This window comes from Scyliorhinus torazame, chromosome 6 (assembly GCF_047496885.1).
Source record: "Scyliorhinus torazame isolate Kashiwa2021f chromosome 6, sScyTor2.1, whole genome shotgun sequence".
Classification (NCBI taxonomy): Eukaryota; Metazoa; Chordata; class Chondrichthyes; order Carcharhiniformes; family Scyliorhinidae; genus Scyliorhinus; species Scyliorhinus torazame.
The window spans coordinates 87,629,847-87,652,183 of NC_092712.1; the positions used below are offsets into that span (position 1 = coordinate 87,629,847).

Sequence of the window (22,337 nt, forward strand, 5' to 3'; positions counted from 1 at the left end):
ATTCTGCAACTGCAGAGACCTCTGCAGTATCTGTGAAAAGAACAATTATATTTATTCATTCTTCACATCTGAAACCTGTTAATGTTCTCATTAGAAAATAATGATTAAATATATAAACAGATTTGAACATACTTTTTTAAAAGAAATTACCGTTCCCTCCTCTTCCAAATGCCTTACGTCCTTACTGGAGGTTTGAGACTTTTCTATATTTTCTCTCAACTGAAAACCTGTTCAACTGACCATCAAATTTGTACGTTAAACTAATTAGAATTAATGAACAATTTCTAGGTGTGCAATGTAAATGTCTAAATGCAGTAACTTGACAGAAGTTTATGTCTAAAATATTGTAAAACAATTTATGTATCTATTTTCATTGTAGAAAACTAAAATATCTTTCAAAAATGATGGTGAACCAGGGGTCTAGTGAGAATGAGAAAATTAAAGCAATCAGTCTCAGTAAAGAAACAATATTAATGAAATAAAGGACCCCTAAGTGGCGACAAATCCACTGGACCTGATGACCTTAATCCTGAAGTCTTAACTGAGGTAGCTGCAAGATGCATCAGTTTTGATCTTCCAGAATTCCTTTGATTTGGTTCCTTCGATCCCAAGGATTGAAGTAATAAATATAACCCCGCTCTTTAAGAGGAGGAAGAGAGAAAATGGGGACTACATTAACCTAATATCAGTAATAGGCAAGATTCTTGAATTTATTACAAGAGAATGTGATAACAGGGCATTCAGAAAATCATGATATCATTAAGCAGAGTCGTCATGGATTTATGAAGGGGAAATTGTGTTTGACAAAACATTAGTTTTTTAAGGCTGCGACTAGTAAGATGGTTAAGGTATATCTGTGGACATAGTGTACTTGGATTTTCTTTTTTTTAAATCTAGAGTACCCAATTATTTTTTTTCCCAATTAAGGGGCAATTTAGTGTGGCCAATCCACCTAACCTGCACATCTTTGGGTTGCGGCGGTGAATGTGCAAACTCCACATGGACAGTGACCCAAGGCCGGGATTCGAATCCGGGTCTTCAGCGCCGTAGTCCCAGTACTAACCACTGTGCCACGTGCTGCCCCGTCCTTGGATTTTGAAACAGCAATTATTTTAGGTGCCACAAGAAAGGTTATTACACAAAATTAGGACTTAGCGGATGTTGTTAATATATTAACATGGACTAAGGAATGGTTGATGGACAGAAAACAGAGTAGGAATAAAGCGGACCTTTTTCGATTGGCATGCGTAACTGGCAGGGTACAACAAAGGATCAAAAATTATTTTAACTTGGATGAGGGGGCTGAGTGTAACGTATCCAGGGGCCAATGATGCAAAGTTAGATGGAAGGTAAGTGGTGAAAAGGATCCAAAGAAGCAGTAGAGGAATTATGGACAGTTTGGGTGACTGCAAGTATTACATTATCCAATTTGGTAGGAACATTTAAAAAACAGGATATATTTAGATTGTTAAGAGAGTGGATAATGCTTGCAGGTTCTTGTGCCTGAATCACAAAAGGTTATCAGGCAAGTAAGCAATCAATTAGGATGACAAATGGTGTGTTAGCTTTTGTTGCAAAAAAAGAGAGTAAAGAAGCCATACTACAATTAAGGATGTCCCGAAGCGTGGTACATTGGCGAGACCATGCAGACGCTGCGACAACGAATGAACGGACATCGCGCAACAATCACCAGGCAGGAATGTTCCCTTCCAGTCGGGGAACACTTCAGCAGTCAAGGGCATTCAGCCTCTGATCTCCGGGTAAGCGTTCTCCAAGGCGGCCTTCAGGACCCGCGACAACGCAGAATCGCCGAGCAGAAACTTATAGCCAAGTTCTGCACACATGAGTGCGGCCTCAACCGGGACCTGGGATTCATGTCACATTACATTCATCCCCCACCATCTGGCCTGCAAAATCCTACCAACTGTCCTGGCTTGATACAATTCACATCTCTTTAACCTGGGGTTACCCCATCTCTGGATCTGTAAAGATTTAATCACCTGCTAATGCTCGCAGTCCTAGCATTGTTTGGCATCTTTGAATTTGTCTATATATGTGTTTCTGGAACAGACCTCTTCATTCACCTGAGGAAGGAGCTGCGCTCCGAAAGCTAGTGACATCGAAACAAACCTGTTGGACTTTAACCTGGTGTTGTAAGACTTCGTACTGTGCTCACCCCAGTCCAACACCGGCATCTCCACATCACAATTAAACAGGACATTGATGAGGCCACACCTAGAGTGCTGTGTAGTTTTTGCCTCCTTACCTCAGGGAGGACTTATTTTCGTCAGAGAGAGTAAAATACTGGTTCCTGGAATGATGTGATTGATGAGGCCAGATTGAGTAAACTAGAAACCAAAAGAGAAAATGCTGGAAAATCTCAGCAGGTCTGGCAGCATCTGTAAGAAGAGAAAAGAGCTAACGTTTCGAGTCCAGATAACACTTTTTGTCAAAGCTGAATAAACTAGATCTGTATTCCCTGCAGTTTAGAATAATGAAAGGTGATCTAATTAAACCATATAAAATTCTTAAGAAGCTTGGTAGGATGGCTGCTGAGATACTGAGGAACCTGGGACAAGGGATCATAATCTCAGAATAAGGGGTTGGCCATTTAGGACTAAAGTGAGGAGAACCTTCTTCACTCAGAGGGTTGTGAACCTTAGGAATTCTCTATCCCAGTGAGCTGTGGGTGATCAGTGAGCATATTCAAGGGAGAGATTGATAGATTTTTGGGTACAGAGGGAATTAAGGGATACAGGGATAATGCAGGAAGGTGGAGTAAAGGTAGATCAGCCAAGATCTCTTGTTAAATGGTCTGGCAGGTCCGAAGGATCAAATGGCCTACACCTGCTCCTATTTCTTATGCTCTAGTTTCTTATGCTTAACATATGGTTGGAAGAACAATGATGTTCCATTATTGCTGATATTAAATTGATATTAATTTAGGTATTAATAAAACAGTATTAAATTGCTATTATGACAAAACTTTTTTTTTGGTGTAGGAATACTGGGCCCTTCAAGACATTGCAAGACACACAAAGTTCTTTCATTGGGTTAACCTGTATCTGTCAAGATTGAATAAGTAAGAATTAATTTGGGTTTTACGACGGCGTTAACAGACCGCTCCGACGACTAATTCTGGCCCCTACAGGGGGCCAGCTCGGCGCTGGAGCGGGTCGCGCCGCTCCAGCTGCAGACCCTGGCGCGAACTGTGCTCCGCGGGATCCGCGCATGCGCAGTTGCGCCGACGCCAACGAGGACATGCACAGTGGCACCGGCGCCAACGCGTGCATGCGCAGTGGCCTTCAACGTGCCGGCCCCGACGGAACATGGCGCAGGACTACAGGGGCCGGCACTTAGGAAAGGAGGCCCACAGCCACAGTGGCTGGCCCGCCGATTGGTGGGCCCCAATCACGGGCCAGGCCACATCGGAGCCCTACACCCCCCCCCCCCCCCCCCCAAAGGCTGCCACCCGACCCTTACACGCCGAGGTCCCGCCGGTCCAGAGCAAGTTAGAACGGTGCCGGCGGGACTCGGTTCTTTTCTTACGGCTGCTCGGCCCATCCGGGCCGGAGAATCGGCGGGCCGGCCGTGTAGAGCGGCCCGCGACCGGCGCCGTGCCAACTGCGACGGCGCCAATTATCCGCTCCGCGGAGTATCGGCGTCAGGGCAGCGTGTGCAATCTGCGCGGCCCACCGTCGATTCTCCGACCCATTGCGGGGTCGGAGAATCCCGTCCATTGAGACTATAACAAATGCATTGGACAGAATTCTCTGGTTTCCCAGCCATGTATTTCTCAGCGGCATGCCGTTCACTGGCAGTAGGATTCTATCTTCCCGCCGATTGTCAATGGGATTTCCCATTGAAGCCACCACACGCCACCAGGAAACCCACGGGCAGGAATGCGCCACTAGCGGGAAATGTGAATCGCAATGGCTGGAGGAGTCCGGCCAGTTTCTACATCTGTAATTGCATCTACTGCCCACTTTACCACTTGCAGTATCTTTCAATTGTGGAGGTCACTATAAAAATAATGGGCTGTTAATAATCTCTCTACTTTTTAATGTTTGGGGGGTTTTGATTAATATAATCCAACATTACTGTGCCCAAAGTCAGAGCTTTAGTGTCTCAGCCAATATATATATATTTTACTTGTTTTTAAAAAATGACAAGAACTTTAAGTTATAAATGGATGTATTTTTTTTTACAAAAAATGATAATTATAGCCATATACCATTTATTACCCATTTCAATTGTTTGGAAAGTTTCATGGTTCAAAGAAAGTAAAACTGCAAAAAGTCAGTATAGCTGGTGAGAGACCAAAATAGAATGGAGTTTAGACACATTGGAAGTTGAGGGGCTGTGGCAAAAATGTGTTTTCCTAAAATTACAATTACGTGAAGTAAAATAAATTTGATCCGTGTGAGAGTTTCATGCCAGTGGGAGTTCAGGCTAATAATATTTGCATTTTTTTTTCAGTTAGCCACTGAGAAATCACAGTGCGGATTACTCTTTTGATGTGCAGAGAATGTGGTGGATACTTATTGTATCCCGGGGGAACATATTTTCATAAACTGTCTTAAAAAGTGAATTCTCTGGACCATGAGGGCTTTTGTGCACAAGAAGTAATTTTCTGCACTTAACTGAAGCTAAGAAGATGAATGATTTCTGGATCATACTCCACCAAAGAGGCAGTTTTGTTTCAAGTAAGAATGTAGACAAATATAAGTGTCCACCTACAGGGAAAGTAGATGGAGACAGGCTCATAGATGCAGGGAATCACTGAGTGAATGTTCCAGTCATTACTTACGAATGCAAGATTTTATAAGGCAGTTATCTTTTAAAATGTTAATTTTAATTTAATGTAACAGGGTGCCTTGAAGAGAGGGGGTTAGTAATCATCCTGAATTCTGTCTGAAAATAGACCCCATGTGATTTGTTCACTATAAGGACAAAGGTTCAGATTGAAATTCAGAGAAACTCCCAAGTGCTAGTTTCACACCTTGACACAAAATATGGGCAGCTGATCTGGTTAAACATAGACTCTCAGTCTCAGGCAGACAGAGAGAACTGAAGAGGGAGATGGAAAACGGTTGTTGCTGTGACAGCTGACAGCAGGGGAAAAAGTTATTTTATTGTTAATCGCTAAGACGATTTTCTTTGAAGAGGTGAGACCTGTGGAGGTTTAATTTATTATTTCATGGGATGTTGGTGTTACTGACAAGGCCGGCATTTGTTGCCTATGCCTAATTGTCCTTCAACTGAGAGTCAACCATATTACTGTGAGTTTGGAGTCATGGCAAATTTCCTCCCCTGAAGAACATTAGCAAACTAGCTTGGTTTCCTCATCACCATTACTGAGGCTAACTTGTTCAACTGCAGATTATTAATTGAATTCAAATCCCACCAGCTGCCACGGTGCAATTTGAACTTTTGTCCCCAGAACATGGGCGTCTGGATTACTAGTCCAGTGACATTACCACTATGTCACCATCTCCCTTGCCAAGCATCTGGAGTTTCCAGAGGGTGTCTTGCTGCTGGAAGTTAACTCGATTTATACTCGGGCGGATTCAGTGAAAGGACATTTAAAGGAACACTGTATGCTTATCCTGGATAAAAGCAAATTACTGCAGATGCTGGAATCTGAAACCAAAGAGAAAATGCTGAAAATCTCAGCAGGTCTGGCAGCATGTTTAGGGAGAGAAAAGAGCTAACGTTTCGAGTCCAGATGACCCTTTGTCAAAGCTAAAGGCAGAGAAAGTGGGAAATATTTATACTGTGGTGCGAGTGAAAAATCAGTCATAGCCACAGAAACCTAGGGAAACGGGGTGCTAATGGCAATAGAAAGCAAGGGGAAAGATTGCTAATGGCAGTCCCCAGAGAGAACAAAAGGTGTGAAAGGCCAAACTGCAGAGAAACTAACATCAGAGGGTAAATGTGACAGATGTAGATGAGCACCTTTGGTCTGTGTGCATTCAGGACCCTGACCTTCCCCTTGCTTGCCATTTTGACACAAGACCCTGCTGCCATGCCCACATGTCTGTCCTTGGCCTGCTGCAATGTTCCAGTGAAGCTCAACGCAAACTGGAGGAACAGCATCTCATCTTCCGGTTAGGCACGCTACAGCTTTCCGGTCTCAACATCGAATTCAACACCTTCCGATGATTAGCTCAACCCCACCTCGACCCATTTGTTTTCATCCCATTTCATTTTAACTGTATTTTACCATTTCTTTCTCTCTTGTCTTTCTTTATATATATTTACCCCTCCCCATCTTATCTACCTTTCCTTACCCTTTCCCCCTTTGCTTCTCCCTTCCCCTTACCCACATCTTCATCCCCACCTGTGCACTTCCCTTCTCCAATTTCATATCAACCCAGTGTGGCGTATGCTCTGATATCGCAATTGCCGACCTCTTGATCCCGGCCAACAGTGACTTCCCCACCAGAAAAAAAATCTATCCGTGAATAGGCCTTATGATTGGATTACGTTGCGTGTGTAACTCCCCTTTAATACAGTGATTCTCATGGATTTCTTTTGGTAGTGCTGCATATGGTGTACCTCTATGTTGTTAACTATATCCTGCATTGGTTCAGACAGGTCTTGTATCCGTGGTCTTGTCTTGATTGTTCCTAGATTTGCAATGATTCTTGTTCTGTAATGTACCTGTTTGCAATGAATAAGGTTTTTTTGTTGTGATGGTTATAAAAAAATTCAAAATATCCATATTTCAAACAAAAATATATATTTTAAAAAGTGATTTTAGTATTGTAGATTCACTCTTGCAACAGAGATGCACATAATGTTCCCAAAAACAAAAATGTTTACAAATATTGTTTCTTGCAGGAACATTGTGGATTCAGATGAAGCACGCAGAACCAGAATGCAATGTATGGCTTTTCAAAATAGTTTTCTTAATATAACCTGTATATTTCATGCAATATGTAGTAAAGTTAATTTAAAATAAATTTGACTGTCCTTATTATTTGTTTTAAAGCTATCAACCCAAGGTACATCCTTCGCAACTGGATGGCAGAGTCAGCAATCAAAAAGGCTGAGGGAAATGACTTCTCTGAGGTAAACTTATTGCATTTTTCATCCAATAATGGATTGATCTAAATGTTAGGTTTTCTTTCCCTCTCATTCAGATTGCCTTGATCCTTGCGCTACAAGATTTGTGTTATCATAAAATCATTTGCTTCTGACTGAAAAGAAGTGTACACAAGAATGTATTTTGTTTAGAACCACTCTGATATGAATGTTAGAATTGTGATTGTAATGTTTGCTGTGGATTAAGTTATCGTTATGAAGGAAATAGAAGACAACAGAGTGTAGAAAGTGAGTGTCAAGCACTGGTCAGAAGAGGTAGCTGAAGGGATCTTTGGCCAGCAGCCTCTGGAATAGAAAAATAACCTTTTCTCAGATGTTTAAAAAGAAGCTCCGATAATCAATAATAATTGGTGTCACAAGTAGGCTTAGATTGGGGCTGCAGTTGGGTTGCTATGGAGGTCCCTGGTTGCTGCAGTGCGGCGCCTGTTTGGGTGCACTGAGGGAGGGTTTGGCGTGTCCAATTAATCTGGCAGCCCCATCTTTTGGGACTTGTGGGGGGCGGCCGGAGTACCGGGAGGAGACCCACGCAGACGCAGCGGGAACGTGCAGTTTCTGCACAAACGGTGACCCAAGCCGGGAATCAAACCCGGGTCCCCGTCGCTGTGAAGCAACAGTGCTAACCACTGTTCTACCGGTGGTTGTGGCATTTTTCACATTTTATGAAGTTATCTCAACCCATGTTTTTGAGGCAGTTGGGTTTCTTTAATATGACTCGGAAATTGCATAAACAAGTAACTTCCGTGTACTGCTTGGATATTTATACTTTTAAATTCAAATGTATTGGATATTAAACATTAAGTTAGGAATATCATCAGTACTGCACTGCAGGTTACATTATAAACGGCTAGATATAGCACTCGGGGAAAATGGAATCAAAGGCTATGGGGAGTAAGCAAGATGAGGCTATGGAGTTGGATGATCAGCCATGATCGTGATAAATGGCGGAGCAGGCTCGAAGGGCCAAAAGGCCTCCTCCTGCTCCTATCTTCTACCCTGTTCAGCGGCTGAGAAGTAGCAAGTAACATTTGGGCAAGTGCCAGGCAATGGCTACCTCCAACAAGAGAGAATTTAACTATCTCCCCTGGACATTCAAAAGCATGGGGGCAGTGGTGTAATAGTATTATCAGTGGAATGGTAATCCAGAGACCCCAGATAATGCACTGGGGACAGACAGCAAATGATGGAATTTGAATTCAGTGATAAATCTGGAATTAAAAGTCTAATGATGACCAAAAAACCATTGTTAATGATTACCTTTAAGGAAGGAAATCTGCTGTCATTACCTGGACTGGCCAACGTGTGACTCCAGATCCGAAGTAATACGATTAACTCTTAACAGTCCTCTGAAATGACCGAGCAAGGCATTCAGTTGTATCAAGCCGCTAAAAAGATAACAAAAAGGAATTCAACCGAATGGACTATCCTGCATCGACTGAGGCACCGAAAACAACAATAGAAAATCCAGTCCCTTCGATCCTGCAAAGTCCTCCTTACTAACATCTGGGGGCTGGTGCCAAAATTGGGGGAGCTGTCTCACAGACTCGTCCAGTAACATGTGACCATACGGAATCATACCTTAAAGGGCGGCATGGTAGCACAGTGGTTAGCACTGTTGCTTCACCGTGCCAGGGTCGATTCCCGGCTTGGGTCACTATTTATGCGGAGACTGCATATTCTCCCCGTGTCTGTGTGGGTTACCTACGGGTGCTCCGGTTTCCTCTCACAAGTCCCGAAAGACGTGCTGTTAGGTGAATTGGACATTCTGAATTCTCCCTTTGTGTACCCGAACAGGTGCCAGACTGTGGCAACTAGGGGATTTTCATAGTAATTTCATTGCAATGTTAATGTAAGCCTACTTCCCCCCCCCCCCCCCCCCCCCCCAACACCACTGTAAATTATAAAAATTGTAAATCAGTACTCCTACATGTTGGACACCACTTGGAGGAAACACCGATAGTGGCAAGGGTGCAGAATTTATTCTGGGTGGGGTACTTCAATGTCCGTCACCCAGGGTGGCTCAGTAGCTCCACTTCAGACTGAACTCGCCTTAAAGGATGTAACTGCTTATACTAGGTCTGCAGGAAGTGACGATGGAACATACAAGAAGGAAAAACATACTTGTCCTCATCCTCACTTGCCTGACATAGATGAATCTTTCATGTCAGTATCGGTGGGAGTGACCACCGCACAGTCCTTGTGGAGATGACGTCCGGTCTTCACATTGAGGATACCCTCCATCCTTTTGTGTGATGCTACCACTGTGCTAAACATAGATTTTAAACAGATCTAGCAACTCACGCCTGGATATCCATGAAGCTGTGGGCCAACAGCAGCAGGATTGTCCTGGGTCACAATCTGTCACCTGATGTCCTAGCATATTGCCCATTTTACCATTACCTCCAAGCCAGGGATCAATCCTGGTTTAGTGAAGAGTGCAGGAGGGCTTGCCAGAGGCACAACTTGACATACCTAAAAATGAGCTGTCTATCTGTGAAGCTACGACACAGGATTACTTGCAACATAAGCAGCAAGTGATAAACAGAGCGAAGCGATTCTAGAAAATAGGAGCAGGAGGAGGCCATTCAGCCCTTCGAGTCTACTCCACCATGGCTGATCATCCAACCCAATAGCCTAATCTTGCCTTCCCCCCGATATCCTTTGAATATCCTTCTCCCCAAGTGCGAGATTTAGCTGCTTCTTGAAAACATACAATGTTTTGGCCTCAACTACTTTGTGTGGTTCTAAGCTCTGCGGTTCTGTCACATCCAGCCGTGAATGGTGGTGGACAATTAAATTACTCACTGGAGGAGGAAGCTGCACAAATATCCCCACCCTCAATGATGAAGGAGCCCAGCATATCAGTGCAACAGATTAGGCTGAAGCATTTGGAACAATCTTCAGCCAGAAGTGCTGAGATCAAAATTCTGGAACTTCATTCTTGATAGCACAGTGGGTATTCCTACAACACCATGTACTGCAGTGGTTCAAGAAGATGGTACAATGCCACTTTCTCAAGAGCAATTAGGCATGAGCAACAAATGCTGATTGAGCTAAATGCTCATATACCATGAAATAATACAAAAAAGGACACCTCATGAGAGCAATGGCAAAATGCTGCTCAGTTACTTGATTAAACATGGCTCTTACATAGATACATAGAAGATAGGAGAAGGAGGAGGCCTTTTGGCCCTTGCAGCTTGCTCCGCCATTTATCACAATCATGGCTGACCATTCAACTCAATAGCCTAATCCTGCATTCTCCCCATAGCCTTTGATCCCATTCTCCCCAAGTGCTATATCTAGCCGCCTCTTGAATATATTCAATGTTTTAGCATCAACTATTTCCTGTGGTAATGAATTCCACAGACTCACCACTCTTTGGGTGAAGAAATGTCTCCTCAGGTGGGATTCTCCAATCCCCCGCCGGGTGGGAGAATCGCCGGGGGTCGACGTGAATCCTGCCCCTGCTGTCCTCCTAATTCTCCCGCCCCTCAAAAACTGTCCCGGCGTGAGTCGCGTCGCCCGCCTCGGAGAACGGCAGGATCCGGCGCGACTCAATGGGCGCCGGAGCTGCCCGAAATCTCCTGCCTGCGATGGGCCGAAGTCCCGCCTGTCTGTTGCCGGTCCCACTGGCGTAAATTGGAGTAGGTCCCTTACCGGCGGAACCTGGCGGTGCGGGCAGGCTACGGAGTTCTTGGGGGGGGGGGGGGGGCGTGGGGGGATCTGGCCCCGGGAGGTGCCCCCACGGTGGCCTGGCCCGCGATCAGGGCCCACCGATCCGCGGGCGGGCCTGTGCCGTGGGGGCACTTTATCCTTCCGCACCAGAGGCTGTGGTCCTCCGCCATTCCCGGTGCGGAAGCGAATTCCTCTGCACATGGTCGGGGATGACGCCAGCACACGCTGGCGCACCCGCGCATGCGCCGACTCGCGCTGGCCGGCGGAGGCCCTTCAGCGGCGGCTGGCGTGGGGCGCAAACCACTACAGGGCTCGCCTAGCCCCTGAAGGTGCGGAGGATTCCGCACCTTTGGGGCGGCCTGACGCCGGAGTGGTACACGCCACTCCGTCCCGCCGGGACCTCCCGCCCCGCCTGGAGGAGGATGCTCCACAAATATCCCCACCCTCAATGATGAAGGAGCCCAGCATGTCAGTGCAACAGATTAGGCTGAAGCATTTGGAACAATCTTCAGCCAGAAGTGCTGAGATCAAAATTCTGGAACTTCATTCTTGATAGCACAGTGGGTATTCCTACAACACCATGTACTGCAGTGGTTCAAGAAGATGGTACAATGCCACTTTCTCAAGAGCAATAACCCCTGGAGGGGTTATTGGGAGTGAATCCCGCCCCTCATCTCTATCCGAAATGGTTTACCCTGAATCCTCAGACTGGTTCTGGACACGCCCATCGTTGGTAACATCTTCCCTGCATCTACCTTTCCCTGATGCTACGTGGTGTGATGCTACCACTGACTTTCTCTGCAACCTAATATTTTATTTACATGATGAAAAGCAATTCCTTTTCTCAACTCTTCAAGCATCTACTTTCAAACATGGGAAATCTCAAATTCCAGCATAAATTCAAAATTTGTCCAAAGATTTTGGGCGAAATTCTCCCCCAACGGTGCGATGTCCGCCGACTGGCGCCAAAAACGGCGCCAATCAGACGGGCATCGCGCCGGCCCAAAGGTGTGGAATGCTCCGCATCTTTGGGGGCCGAGCCCCAACATTGAGGGGCTAGGCCGGCGCCGGAGGGATTTCCGCCCCGCCAGCTGGCGGAAATGGCGTTTGGTGCCCCGCCAGCTGGCGGAAATGGCGTTTGGTGCCCCGCCAGCTGGCGCGGAAATGCGCGCATGCGTGGGAGCGTCAGCGGCCGCCGACAGTTTCCCGTGCATGCGCTGTGGGGAGAGTCTCTTCCGCCTCCACCATGGTGGAGGCCGTGGCGGAGGCGGAAGGGAAAGAGTGCCCCCACGTCACAGGCCCGCCCGCGGATCGGTGGGCCCCGATCGCGGGCCAGGCCACCGTGGGGGCACCCCCCGAGGTCAGATCGCCCCGCGCCCCCCCCAGGACCCCGGAGCCCGCCCACGCCGCCTGGTCCCGCCGGTAAATACCAGCTTTGATTTACGCCGGCGGGACAGGCAATTTCTGGGCGGGACTTCAGCCCATCCAGGCCGGAGAATTGAGCGGGGGGTCCCGCCAACCGGCGCGGCCCGATTCCCGCCCCCGCCCAATCTCCGGTACCGGAGACTTCGGCGGGGGCGGGATTCACGGCGGCCAACGGCCATTCTCCGACCCGGCGAGGGGTCGGAGAATGACGCCCTTTGTGTGCAAATTTGCACTCTTCTAACTATTCCTAGCCCTAAATCCGATCTGAATGGTGAAGTGCCTGGCAGCATATTTCGTATGGGGCACTTTGGCTTGTAATGATCTTTCCTTCCAGTTGTCCAATCCTCAGAAAAGCAAGTTTGTAATCTGCTTTCTGGACAAAATCCCGAAACGGCGCGATGTCCGCCGACTGGTGCCCAAAATGACGCCAATCAGACGGGCATCGCGCCACCCCAAAGGTGCGGAATGCTCCGCATCTTTGGGGCCGAGCCCCAACATTGAGGGGCTAGGCCGACGCGGGAGGAATTTCCGCCCCACCAGCTGGCGGAAACGGCCTTTGTTGCTCCGCCAGCTGGCGCGGAAATGACATGTCGGGGCGGCGCATGTACAGGTATTTCATAGAAATCTCAGAGTACTAGCTAGAAGACTAACTTAAGAGACAGAGCGTCATTTGAATACCTTCCCACTACACCACTAGCAGACACTCAGTATTAGGCCTGTAAAATTAGTCTCTCATTTCTGCTATTTCTCCTTGTTCTGCAGATTTTTTAAACCACGTTTCTCTTTTCTTTTCTTTTTAAATTTATAAATTTAGAGCACCCAATTCATTTTTTCCAATTAAGGGGCAATTTAATGTGGCCAATCCACCTACCGTGTACATGAAATGAAATGAAACCTTTGGATTGTGGGGGTGAAACCCACGCAAACAGGGGGAGAATGTGCAAACTCCACACAGACAGTGACCCAGGGCCGGGATCGAACCTGGGACCTTGGCGTCGTGAGGCAGCAGTGCTAGCCACTGCACCACTGTGATGCCCATTTATCCACATTTCATGTATGTATCCAATCCTCTTTTGAACGTTACCAATGATTTTTTTTCCAGCAGCCTTCTGGCACTGTATTCCAGATCATGATACGCTGCACAGAGCAAAGTCTTCTCTTCTTGGGCGAAATTCTCCGTTATCGGCGGAAACTCCGCCGATCGGCGCAAAAAACGGCGCAAATCCCACTTGCGTCACGTCATAAAAATAGGCCGATAGTCTGCGGCCCGAAATGGGCTAGCAGCGACGTAACGGGATCCGCGCTTGCGCAGTGGTTCACGCCGTGCAGCGTCATACGCGCTGCACGGCGTGACGGCTCATAAGGCCGCGCAGCTCCCCCCCACCCGACCGGAACAGCCGACCGCAACACCCGACTTGATGGCTGGCCGTCGCTCAGCCCCGAGGTTCGAGTCACGCGATGTGGAGGCTCTCCTGGATGCGGTGGAGCAGAGGAGGGACGCCCTGTATCCCGGGCACGGCCGCAGAGTTGCCCCACGCCACAGCCGGCGTCTGTGGAGGGAGGTGGCAGAGGCCGTCACCGCTGTGGCCCTGACACCACGGACAGGCACCCAGTGCCACAAGAAGGTGAACGACCTCGTCAGAGCAGGCAGGGTGAGCGTCCCCCATATCCCCCATATCCCCTCTCCCCCAAATCCCCCCCTCCCCCATATCCCCCCTCCCCCATATCCCCCCCTCCCCCATATCCCCCATATCCCCCATATCCCCCTCCCCCATATCCCCCCTCCCCCATATCCCCCCTCCCCCATATCCCCTTCCCCCATATCCCCCATATCCCCCCTCCCCCATATCCCCCCTCCCCCATATCCCCCATATCCCCCCTCCCCCATATCCCCCATATCCCCCCTCCCCCATATTCCCCCCTCCCCCATATCCCCCATATCCCCCCCTCCCCCATATCCCCCCCTCCCCCATATCCCCCCCTCCCCATATCCCCCCCTCCCACATATCCCCCCTCCCCCATATCCCCCCTCCCCCATATCCCCCATATCCCCCCTACCCCATATCCCCCCCTCCCCCATATCCCCCATATCCCCCCTCCCCCATATTCCCCCCTCCCCCATATCCCCCATATCCCCCCTCCCCCATATCCCCCCCTCCCACATATCCCCCCTCCCCCATATCCCCCCTCCCCCATATCCCCCCTCCCCCATATCCCCCCCTCCCCCATATCCCCCCTCCCCCATATCCCCCCTCCCCCATATCCCCCATACCCCCCTCCCCCATATTCCCAATATCCCCCCCTCCCACATATCCCCCCTCCCCCATATCCCCCCTCCCCCATATCCCCCATATCCCCCCTCCCCATATCCCCCTCCCACATATCCCCCATATTCCCCCCTCCCCCATATCCCCCCTCCCCCATATCCCCCATATCCCCCTCCCCCATATCCCCCCCTCCCCCATATCCCCCATATCCCCCCTCCCCCATATCCCCCATATCCCCCCCTCCCCCATATTCCCCATATCCCCCCTCCCCCATATCGCCCCTCCCCCATATCCCCCATATCCCCCCTCCCCCATATCCCCCATATCCCCCCTCCCCCATATCCCCCCTCCCACATATCCCCCATATTCCCCCCTCCCCCATATCCCCCCTCCCCCATATCCCCCATATCCCCCCTCCCCCATATCCCCCCTCCCCCATATCCCCCATATCCGCAAGTGAATCCAGCCCTAACCTTAACCTCTGCAATGCACGCGCAACCGATGGCGTGCATTCATATACCTGCCTAACACTGTTGCCTTTTACCCCTGCCACCACCCCCCCCCCCAGGAGAAGCGCGCACACAACAATAGGGAGCATGTGAGGACTGGAGGAGGGCCCGCTGATGAGAGGCCACTGACCGTACACGAGGAAAGGGCCCTGGAACTGGCTGGCGGACCTGACGACCGGGAGGTTGCTGATGCAGAGGTCGGGGCCCCACGAGCAAGTGAGCCACCAACAGCCCGTCCCCATATCCCCCCTCCCCTATATCCCCCTCTCCCGTATCACCTGATCACTGCCTGATGTCTAACCATGCATGCTTCATTGTGTATCGCAGGACCAAACGTCCAGGCACCCATCCCCGCAGATGCAGACCGCCCGCAGGATGCCCCTCCGAGACCACGGGAGACGGAGAGACCCGCACCCTCCAGCATGCGACGCCCGCAGGATGCCCCTCGGAGACCACGGGAGACGGAGAGACCCGCACCCTCCAGCATGCGACGCCCGCAGGATGCCCCTCGGAGACCACGGGAGACGGAGAGACCCGAACCCTCCAGCATGCGACGCCCGCAGGATGCCCCTCGGAGACCACGGGAGACGGAGAGACCCGAACCCTCCAGCATGCGACGCCCGCAGGATGCCCCTCGGAGACCACGGGAGACGGAGAGACCCGAACCCTCCAGCATGCGACGCCCGCAGGATGCCCCTCGGAGACCACGGGAGACGGAGAGACCCGAACCCTCCAGCATGCGACGCCCGCAGGATGCCCCTCGGAGACCACGGGAGACGGAGAGACCTGGAGCAACAGGGAGACGACACCCCCGTCACGTGCGGGAGCGACCACCCAGCGATGAGGGGGGCAGCCACAGGCCCCCGTCACATCCGAGCCAGGACACCACTACCCAGGACACCACTATCCAGGACACCCCTACCCGGGACACCACTACCCAGGACACCCCTACCCGGGACAGCACTACCCGGGACAGCACTACCCAGGACACCCCTACCCGGGAAGACGAAATACCGGACAGTGACTCAGAGTGGATGGGTGGAGACGAACCCCCACCCCAAAGTGCCATGGACTCAGAGTGGGACGAAGAGCACGACACAACGCCACTGCTGTCACCAACACCCTCCACCATCGCAGAAACACTCACCACGGTTGGGCACTTTAGTGATGAGGCGTCTGGTACACTCACTGGTGCGCACAACACAGCCGTCCCGGTACAGCAGGTGGAGGTAGGAGCAGCAGAGGGACCGGGCGGTCGGAGGGCAGCCCAGGCCAAGCGAACATCTGCCGCCCAGATGGATCCCGGGTTCCTGCAGTTACCACACCCACACATAGATCCGATGCAACCACCGACACGGAGACGAGCGAATAGGGTGACGGGTGGCTTGCGGCGGCTGCGGTCGCAGGTGGAGGAGTCCACCCGCGTCCAGGAGCTGGGAGTGGTCCCGGTCATGCGTGCCACCCAGGCTGACACCGCACGGGTGGCGTCCGCGGTGGAGGCAATGGGTGCGACGGTGTCAGACATGGGGAACGGTTTGCGAGGCCTGGGGCCTTCCGTGCAGGCGGCGTCTGTGGCCCAGGAAATGGCTGCCCTCTCACAGGAGGCCATGAGCCAGTGCCAGCGCCAGATGGCAGAGGCGCTCAACGCCATAGCCCAGTCTCAGCAGGCCATGGCCCAGTCTCAGCAGGCCATAGCCCAGTCTCTGCAGGCCATGGCCCAGTCTCTGCAGGCCATGGCCCAGTCTCAGCAGGCCATCGCTGAGGGCATCGGCGCCAGTGGCCATGTGCGAGCTGGCGTCGCACTGTCGCAGACAGGGTTCGACAACCCCCTGGGCTCCATGGCTGCAAACCTGCAGACCCCTGTCGATACCAGCACGGGCCTCCAGGACTGGCAGCGCCAGATGTCGGGGGCGCGTCGGATGGCCAGTCCGTTCGCATCCCCCACCCATGTAGAGGCCTGGGGGCCATCGGGCACCCCGAGGGAGGAGGAGGTGGTGTGGTCCGTCCCGGCTCCCTCTGTAGGGGAGGTCCCGGTACACCGCGACACCTCGGACTCCCCCCCTTCCGTCCCAGGTGCATCGGGTGGGCAACGGGCAGGACAGGCTGGCAGCTCGCCATCCCAGTCGCCCGGGCCGCAGCCTGGCCCATCTAGGCCAGGACGTCCCAGGAAACGGCCGCCAAAGGGATCCAGTGTCAGAGGGCAGGAATCACAGGAGTCCACCTCCAGTTCTGCTGTACCGTCTGGGGAACCACGTAGACGTAGTCAAAGGGCCCGTAAGGCCAAACAATTAGACACTGAGTAAGTTGGCACGGGTGCAGGGCACAGATGAGTTTTAGGCGCTTGGGCACGTGCATGAACTCCTTTGGTTATTAAAGTCAATGTTACACCTACCGAAGCTGCCTTTGTGCTCTGTCCAAAGTGTGCGGGAGTGTCATGTACGTTGAGCGCAAGTGTGTGTGTGAGGGGTGGTCTTACCTCAGCCCCAGGTGAGTCTGCCCCCTTCCCCCTGGGCCGCCATCAACATCCCCCGGGCAGAGGACGGGACCGTGCGCTGCAGTGTCACAGCCGCATGCAGGGATGGTCCGGGTGGATGGTGGTACTGTGGCCATGGGTCAGACATAGTCCAACGATGTAGAGCCAGGAGCTCATCGGAGGCGGGCTGTCATCATTCTCCATGGCCTGCGATAGACACGCGTCCACCCGCAACTGGGTGAGCCCGGCCCGTTGTGCCGCCGGTGGATCGGCAATTGGGAGTGCGGGGGTGGTGTGCATGCGGGTGGGGTGTGTGGGGTTGGGGTGGGGGGTGATGGTGCTGGGTGGATGGATGGGTGGGGGCTGTGGGTGGTCGGCTGTTGTCATGGTGTGCGGTCTGTGGCCATACTACCCGATTCCCACGCCCATCTAGTCAGTGAAGCGGGCGTCTATCAGTCTGTCCCGTGCCCGCTGGGCCAGCCGGTAACGGTGGACAGCCACCCGTCTGTGTCTACCCCGTCTGCCCTGACCATTGCCCCCATCCCCCTCATCTGGGGAGGACTGGGCCTCTTCCTGCTGCTCCTCCACTCCGCCCTCCTCTGCCTGCGGCACATCGCCCCTCTGCTGGGCTATGTTGTGCAGGACGCAGCACACCACAATGATGCGGCCGACCCTATCTGACCGATACTGGAGGGCGCCCCCAGAGAGGTCCAGGCACCTGAAACGCATCTTCAGCACGCCAAAGCACCTCTCGATCACTCCCCTTGTCGCTACATGGGCATCATTGTAGCGGTTCTCCGCCTCATTGCGTGGCCTCCGTATAGGCGTCATCAGCCACGATCGCAATGGGTAGCCCCTGTCGCCCAGCAACCAGCCCCTCAGCCGGGGATGGCGTCCCTCGTACATGCCGGGGATGGATGACCGCGACAACACGAATGAGTCGTGTACACTGCCTGGGTAACGGGCGCAGACGTGCAGGATCATCATGCGGTGGTCGCAGACCACCTGTACGTTCATCGAATAGGTCCCCTTCCTATTAGTGAACACGGCCCTGTTATCTGCAGGTGGCCGCACGGCGACGTGCATCCCATCGATCGCGCCCTGGACCATGGGGAACCCGGCAATGGCAGAGAAGCCCACGGCCCGGGCATCTTGGCTGGCCCGGTCCACGGGGAAGCGGATGTAGCGGTGCGCCATGGCATAAAGGGCATCTGTCACTGCCCGGATGCACCGATGTCTGCGATATGCCGGACAGGTCCCCACTCGGTGCCTGGAATGACCCCGTTGCATAAAAGTTCAGGGCCACCGTAACCTTGACGGACACGGGGAGAGGGTATCCCCCGCCAGTGCCACGCGGTGACAGGTGTGCCAGCAGGTGGCAGATGTGTGCCACGGTTTCCCGGCTCATCCGGAGTCTCCTCCTGCATTCCCGGTCCTTGAGGTCCTGGTATGACTGCCGGGGCCGGTACACACGGGGCGCCCTCGGGTGCCTCCGTTGCCGTGGGGCCGCGACGTCCTCCTCCCCCTCCTCGTCCTGTCGATCAGGTGTCCCTCCAGCCTGGGCGGCTGCCGCCTGCCCCTCTGCGGCAGCCTGCGCCGCCTCTCTGGCACGCTCCTCCTCCTCCTCCTCCTCCTCATCCAGGGCAACATAGACATGAGCGGCTGCCACCACGGCGGCCAACATCGCTGGATGATCTGAAAACATGACGACCTGGTGGGGGGGAGGGGAACGACGACATGTCATCATTGCCCATATCCCCTCCTCCCCCCAGCCAGGTGGCATGGACCGCATGGGTCCAACTGTTGGAGGCTGGCACCTGGCCAGGTGGACCAACTCATTTGCCCTCCCATCACCCACCCCGGCACGGACCCCCCCCCGCCCCAACCTCCACCCCAGCACGGACCCCCCCCCCCCAACCTCCACCCCGGCACGGACCCCCTCCACAACCCCCAACCTCCACCCCGGCATGGACCCCCTCCCCAACCCCCAACCTCCACCCCAGCACGGACCCCCCCCAACCTCCACCCCGGCACGGACCCCCTCCACAACCCCCAACCTCCACCCCGGCACGGACCCCCTCCCCAACCTCCACCCCGGCACGGACCCCCCCCCCCAACCTCCACCCCGGCACGGACCCCCTCCACAACCCCCAACCTCCACCCCGGCACGGACCCCCTCCCCAACCTCCACCCCGGCACGGACCCCCTCCCCAACCTCCACCCCGGCACGGACCCCCTCCCCAACCCCCAACCTCCACCCCGGCACGGACCCCCTCCCGGCACTCCCCCGGAGCCCAGCCTACTCTAACCCCCCCCCCCCCCCGCCGCACACACACACAAGCCGAGACACACCTCTCCTCAGGCAATCAGTCTGCGGCCACGCCATTTCCTGCCCAGAGCCAACCCCCCAGGCCGTCACTCACCTCCTCGCTGGTCGGCGTGAGCCTGGAGCACCGGGTCACGCCGATGAAAAGGAGGTTTGATTGACGTCGACGTGAACGGTCATCACGTCGACGGGACTTCGGCCCATCCGGAAGGGAGAATATCGGCAGGCCGAAAATCGGCTGCCTTGCGCAGGCCCGTGACATTCTCCGCGGCAGCGGCGCCATTAACGCCCCGCCGACTTTTCTCCCTTCGGAGACTTCGGCGGGGGCGGGGGCGGGATTCACGGCGGCCAACGGCCATTCTCCGACCCGGCGGGGGGTCGGAGAATGACGCCCCTTGTTCTTGCCTTTTGCTAATTAGTGGAAGGACTGCTATAGTCTCCATGCTTCATTGACCTGGTTTGTTTACCCTTTAAGCCGTGCAGGACTTCATATCATGTAACTGCATAATGTTTTTTCCTCTACTCCACCCACTACCCTTCCCCAGCTGTCCTTCCACATTCTCTGTTGGAATTCTGGCAGGAGCCTGTTCAGCTTTTCTAAATTGGCTGAGCCTGAAAAATGGGCAGGGATCAGTGGTGTACTTGAACTGGGATCAAAGGGAACCATGTAGATGGGTGTAAGAGCTGTCCTTGCACACCTGTTATTATTATCAACTCTTAGGTATTTAGCTCAAAAGGTAAATTTTGAATATTAATTTGAATATTAATAAAACCAAATTCCCATTTGCACACTCCTATTTTAATGAAAAATTAGGAATTAAAAATTCATGTTTGTTAAAATTGTGAAGCATGACTTGTCAGGAAATAACAGGCAGCACAGTAGCACAGTGGTTAGTACTGTGGCTTCACAGCGCCAGGGTCCCAGGGTCGAATCCCCGCTGGGTCACTGTCTGGGTGGAGTCTGCACGTTCTCCCCATGTCTGCGTGGGTTTCGTCCGGGCGCTCCGGTTTCCTCCCACAGTCCAAAGACGTGCAGGTTAGGTGGATTGGACATGCTAAATTGCCCTTAGTGTCCAAAAAGATTAGGAGGGGTTATTGGGTTCCGGGGATGGGGTGGAAGTGAGGGCTTAAGTGAGTCGGTGCAGACTCGATAAGCCGAATGGACTCTTTCTGCACTGTATGTTCTATAACTGGACAATATTCTATATTAATATAATGTCCACAGAGGTGTTAACTATACAAGTTAAAATATCAATGCCACACACGACAAATTATTTCTTTACTTTGCCTTAAGGTCCACCTTCTGCAGAAAGTTTTATGCTATCCTTTTAACAAGCAGACAGAAGCTGAAGAAGCAGGATATTCTTCACACCCTCCTCCATGGGCTAGAGAGCTTCGTGTCAGTTGTTCCTCTTAATGATGAAAGCAAATTGTATAAGGACCAGAAATTGTTAACAGCCCAGCCTATTGGTTTTAATGGTATAGCCAAGTAATTCTATATTCCCATTCTGGGCAGATTTTTCATGTGTTAAGAGTTGATAAATAAAACACTGTCGATAAAGTTAATTAATTTAAAAATTTTGCTCATCACTAAATCGTTATTAGAAATGTGGGAAATTAACAAGGTTAACAGTAAACTTGAGATGAAAACAAAATAACAGACAAGGAAAAGACTAGCAGGCATCTAGAGGAATCATGAGGTGCGATTTTCCCAGTAACCAGATTAGCAAGCACCTAAAGACATTAAGGTGCAAATGGCCATATCAGAAACAGTGCTTACTGGAGATCAGTGGGGCGATACAAATGATAACTTCTAAAGGCAAGGAATTTGAGAGATGTAGACAGCTGAATCCACAAGGGGAATATCAAAGAGATTGAACGGTATGACTGCTAGCACCCTCATTGGGGAAGGAGGGTAGTTCCCAGTTCAACGGTCAGACACGTGAGATAAATCAATGATCCGAACCACTAAGGCTTGTTTCATCTAACATTTAGAGTGCAAATATTCTCCTCTAAAAGACACAGTTCGTACCTTTGCTGTACCAGGAGGGAACATTTTCCCAGACTTGGTCATCTAAGCAGTATTGTGTGGTAACTACTAACTGGATTTGACCTATAGGGTTCCTAAAATTGGATGTTGCTTGGGAAAAGGAGTATCTCAGTGAGTTCATAGAACGTGGTATATTTTGGGAACAAGAGATAACTTCAGACAACAATGGTGTGTTTATTTATTCATATATTTAAGTGTCATAGTGTATATTTTGTCGTGTGTTTTGTTTTGTTATCTTTTACTTTAATAAATATTCTTTATTAATTGTTTACCCAATGACTGGACTGGTTCCTCACTGGATTGCACATTGTTCCTCACATTATTCCAAACAAATATATACCACTTCGAACCAGTGTTTCAAGCTACCCTTCGGGTTTTGAGTCACGGATGTAGGTAACATTAGCAGGGTTCTTAACAAAATTGGGAGTTGGACCGAAATTTTTAAAAAAACATAATTCCTTTTTGGTGTAGAGGATTTGTGACTTTTTAAACCAAGTGAGTA

The 22,337-nt window shown here is 51.6% G+C and overlaps 1 protein-coding gene across 3 annotated transcripts in view; it reads left to right on the forward strand.

Annotated features, from left to right (window-relative positions):
* LOC140424881 (protein adenylyltransferase SelO-like) overlaps positions 1–22,111 on the forward strand; it is a 132,387-nt gene extending 110,276 nt beyond the window's left edge. For 2 of the 3 annotated variants that reach the window (XM_072508429.1, XM_072508430.1), the window contains exons 16-19: positions 3,003–3,082; positions 6,847–6,890; positions 6,998–7,077; positions 21,080–22,111. In XM_072508429.1, coding sequence (XP_072364530.1) covers positions 3,003–3,082; positions 6,847–6,890; positions 6,998–7,077; positions 21,080–21,202 — 327 coding nt within the window. In that variant the 3' untranslated portion in view covers positions 21,203–22,111. The remainder of the gene's footprint in view (positions 1–3,002; positions 3,083–6,846; positions 6,891–6,997; positions 7,078–21,079) is intronic. The other variant, XR_011947716.1, reaches the window with a different exon arrangement.
* Positions 22,112–22,337: the final 226 nt, after the last annotated feature.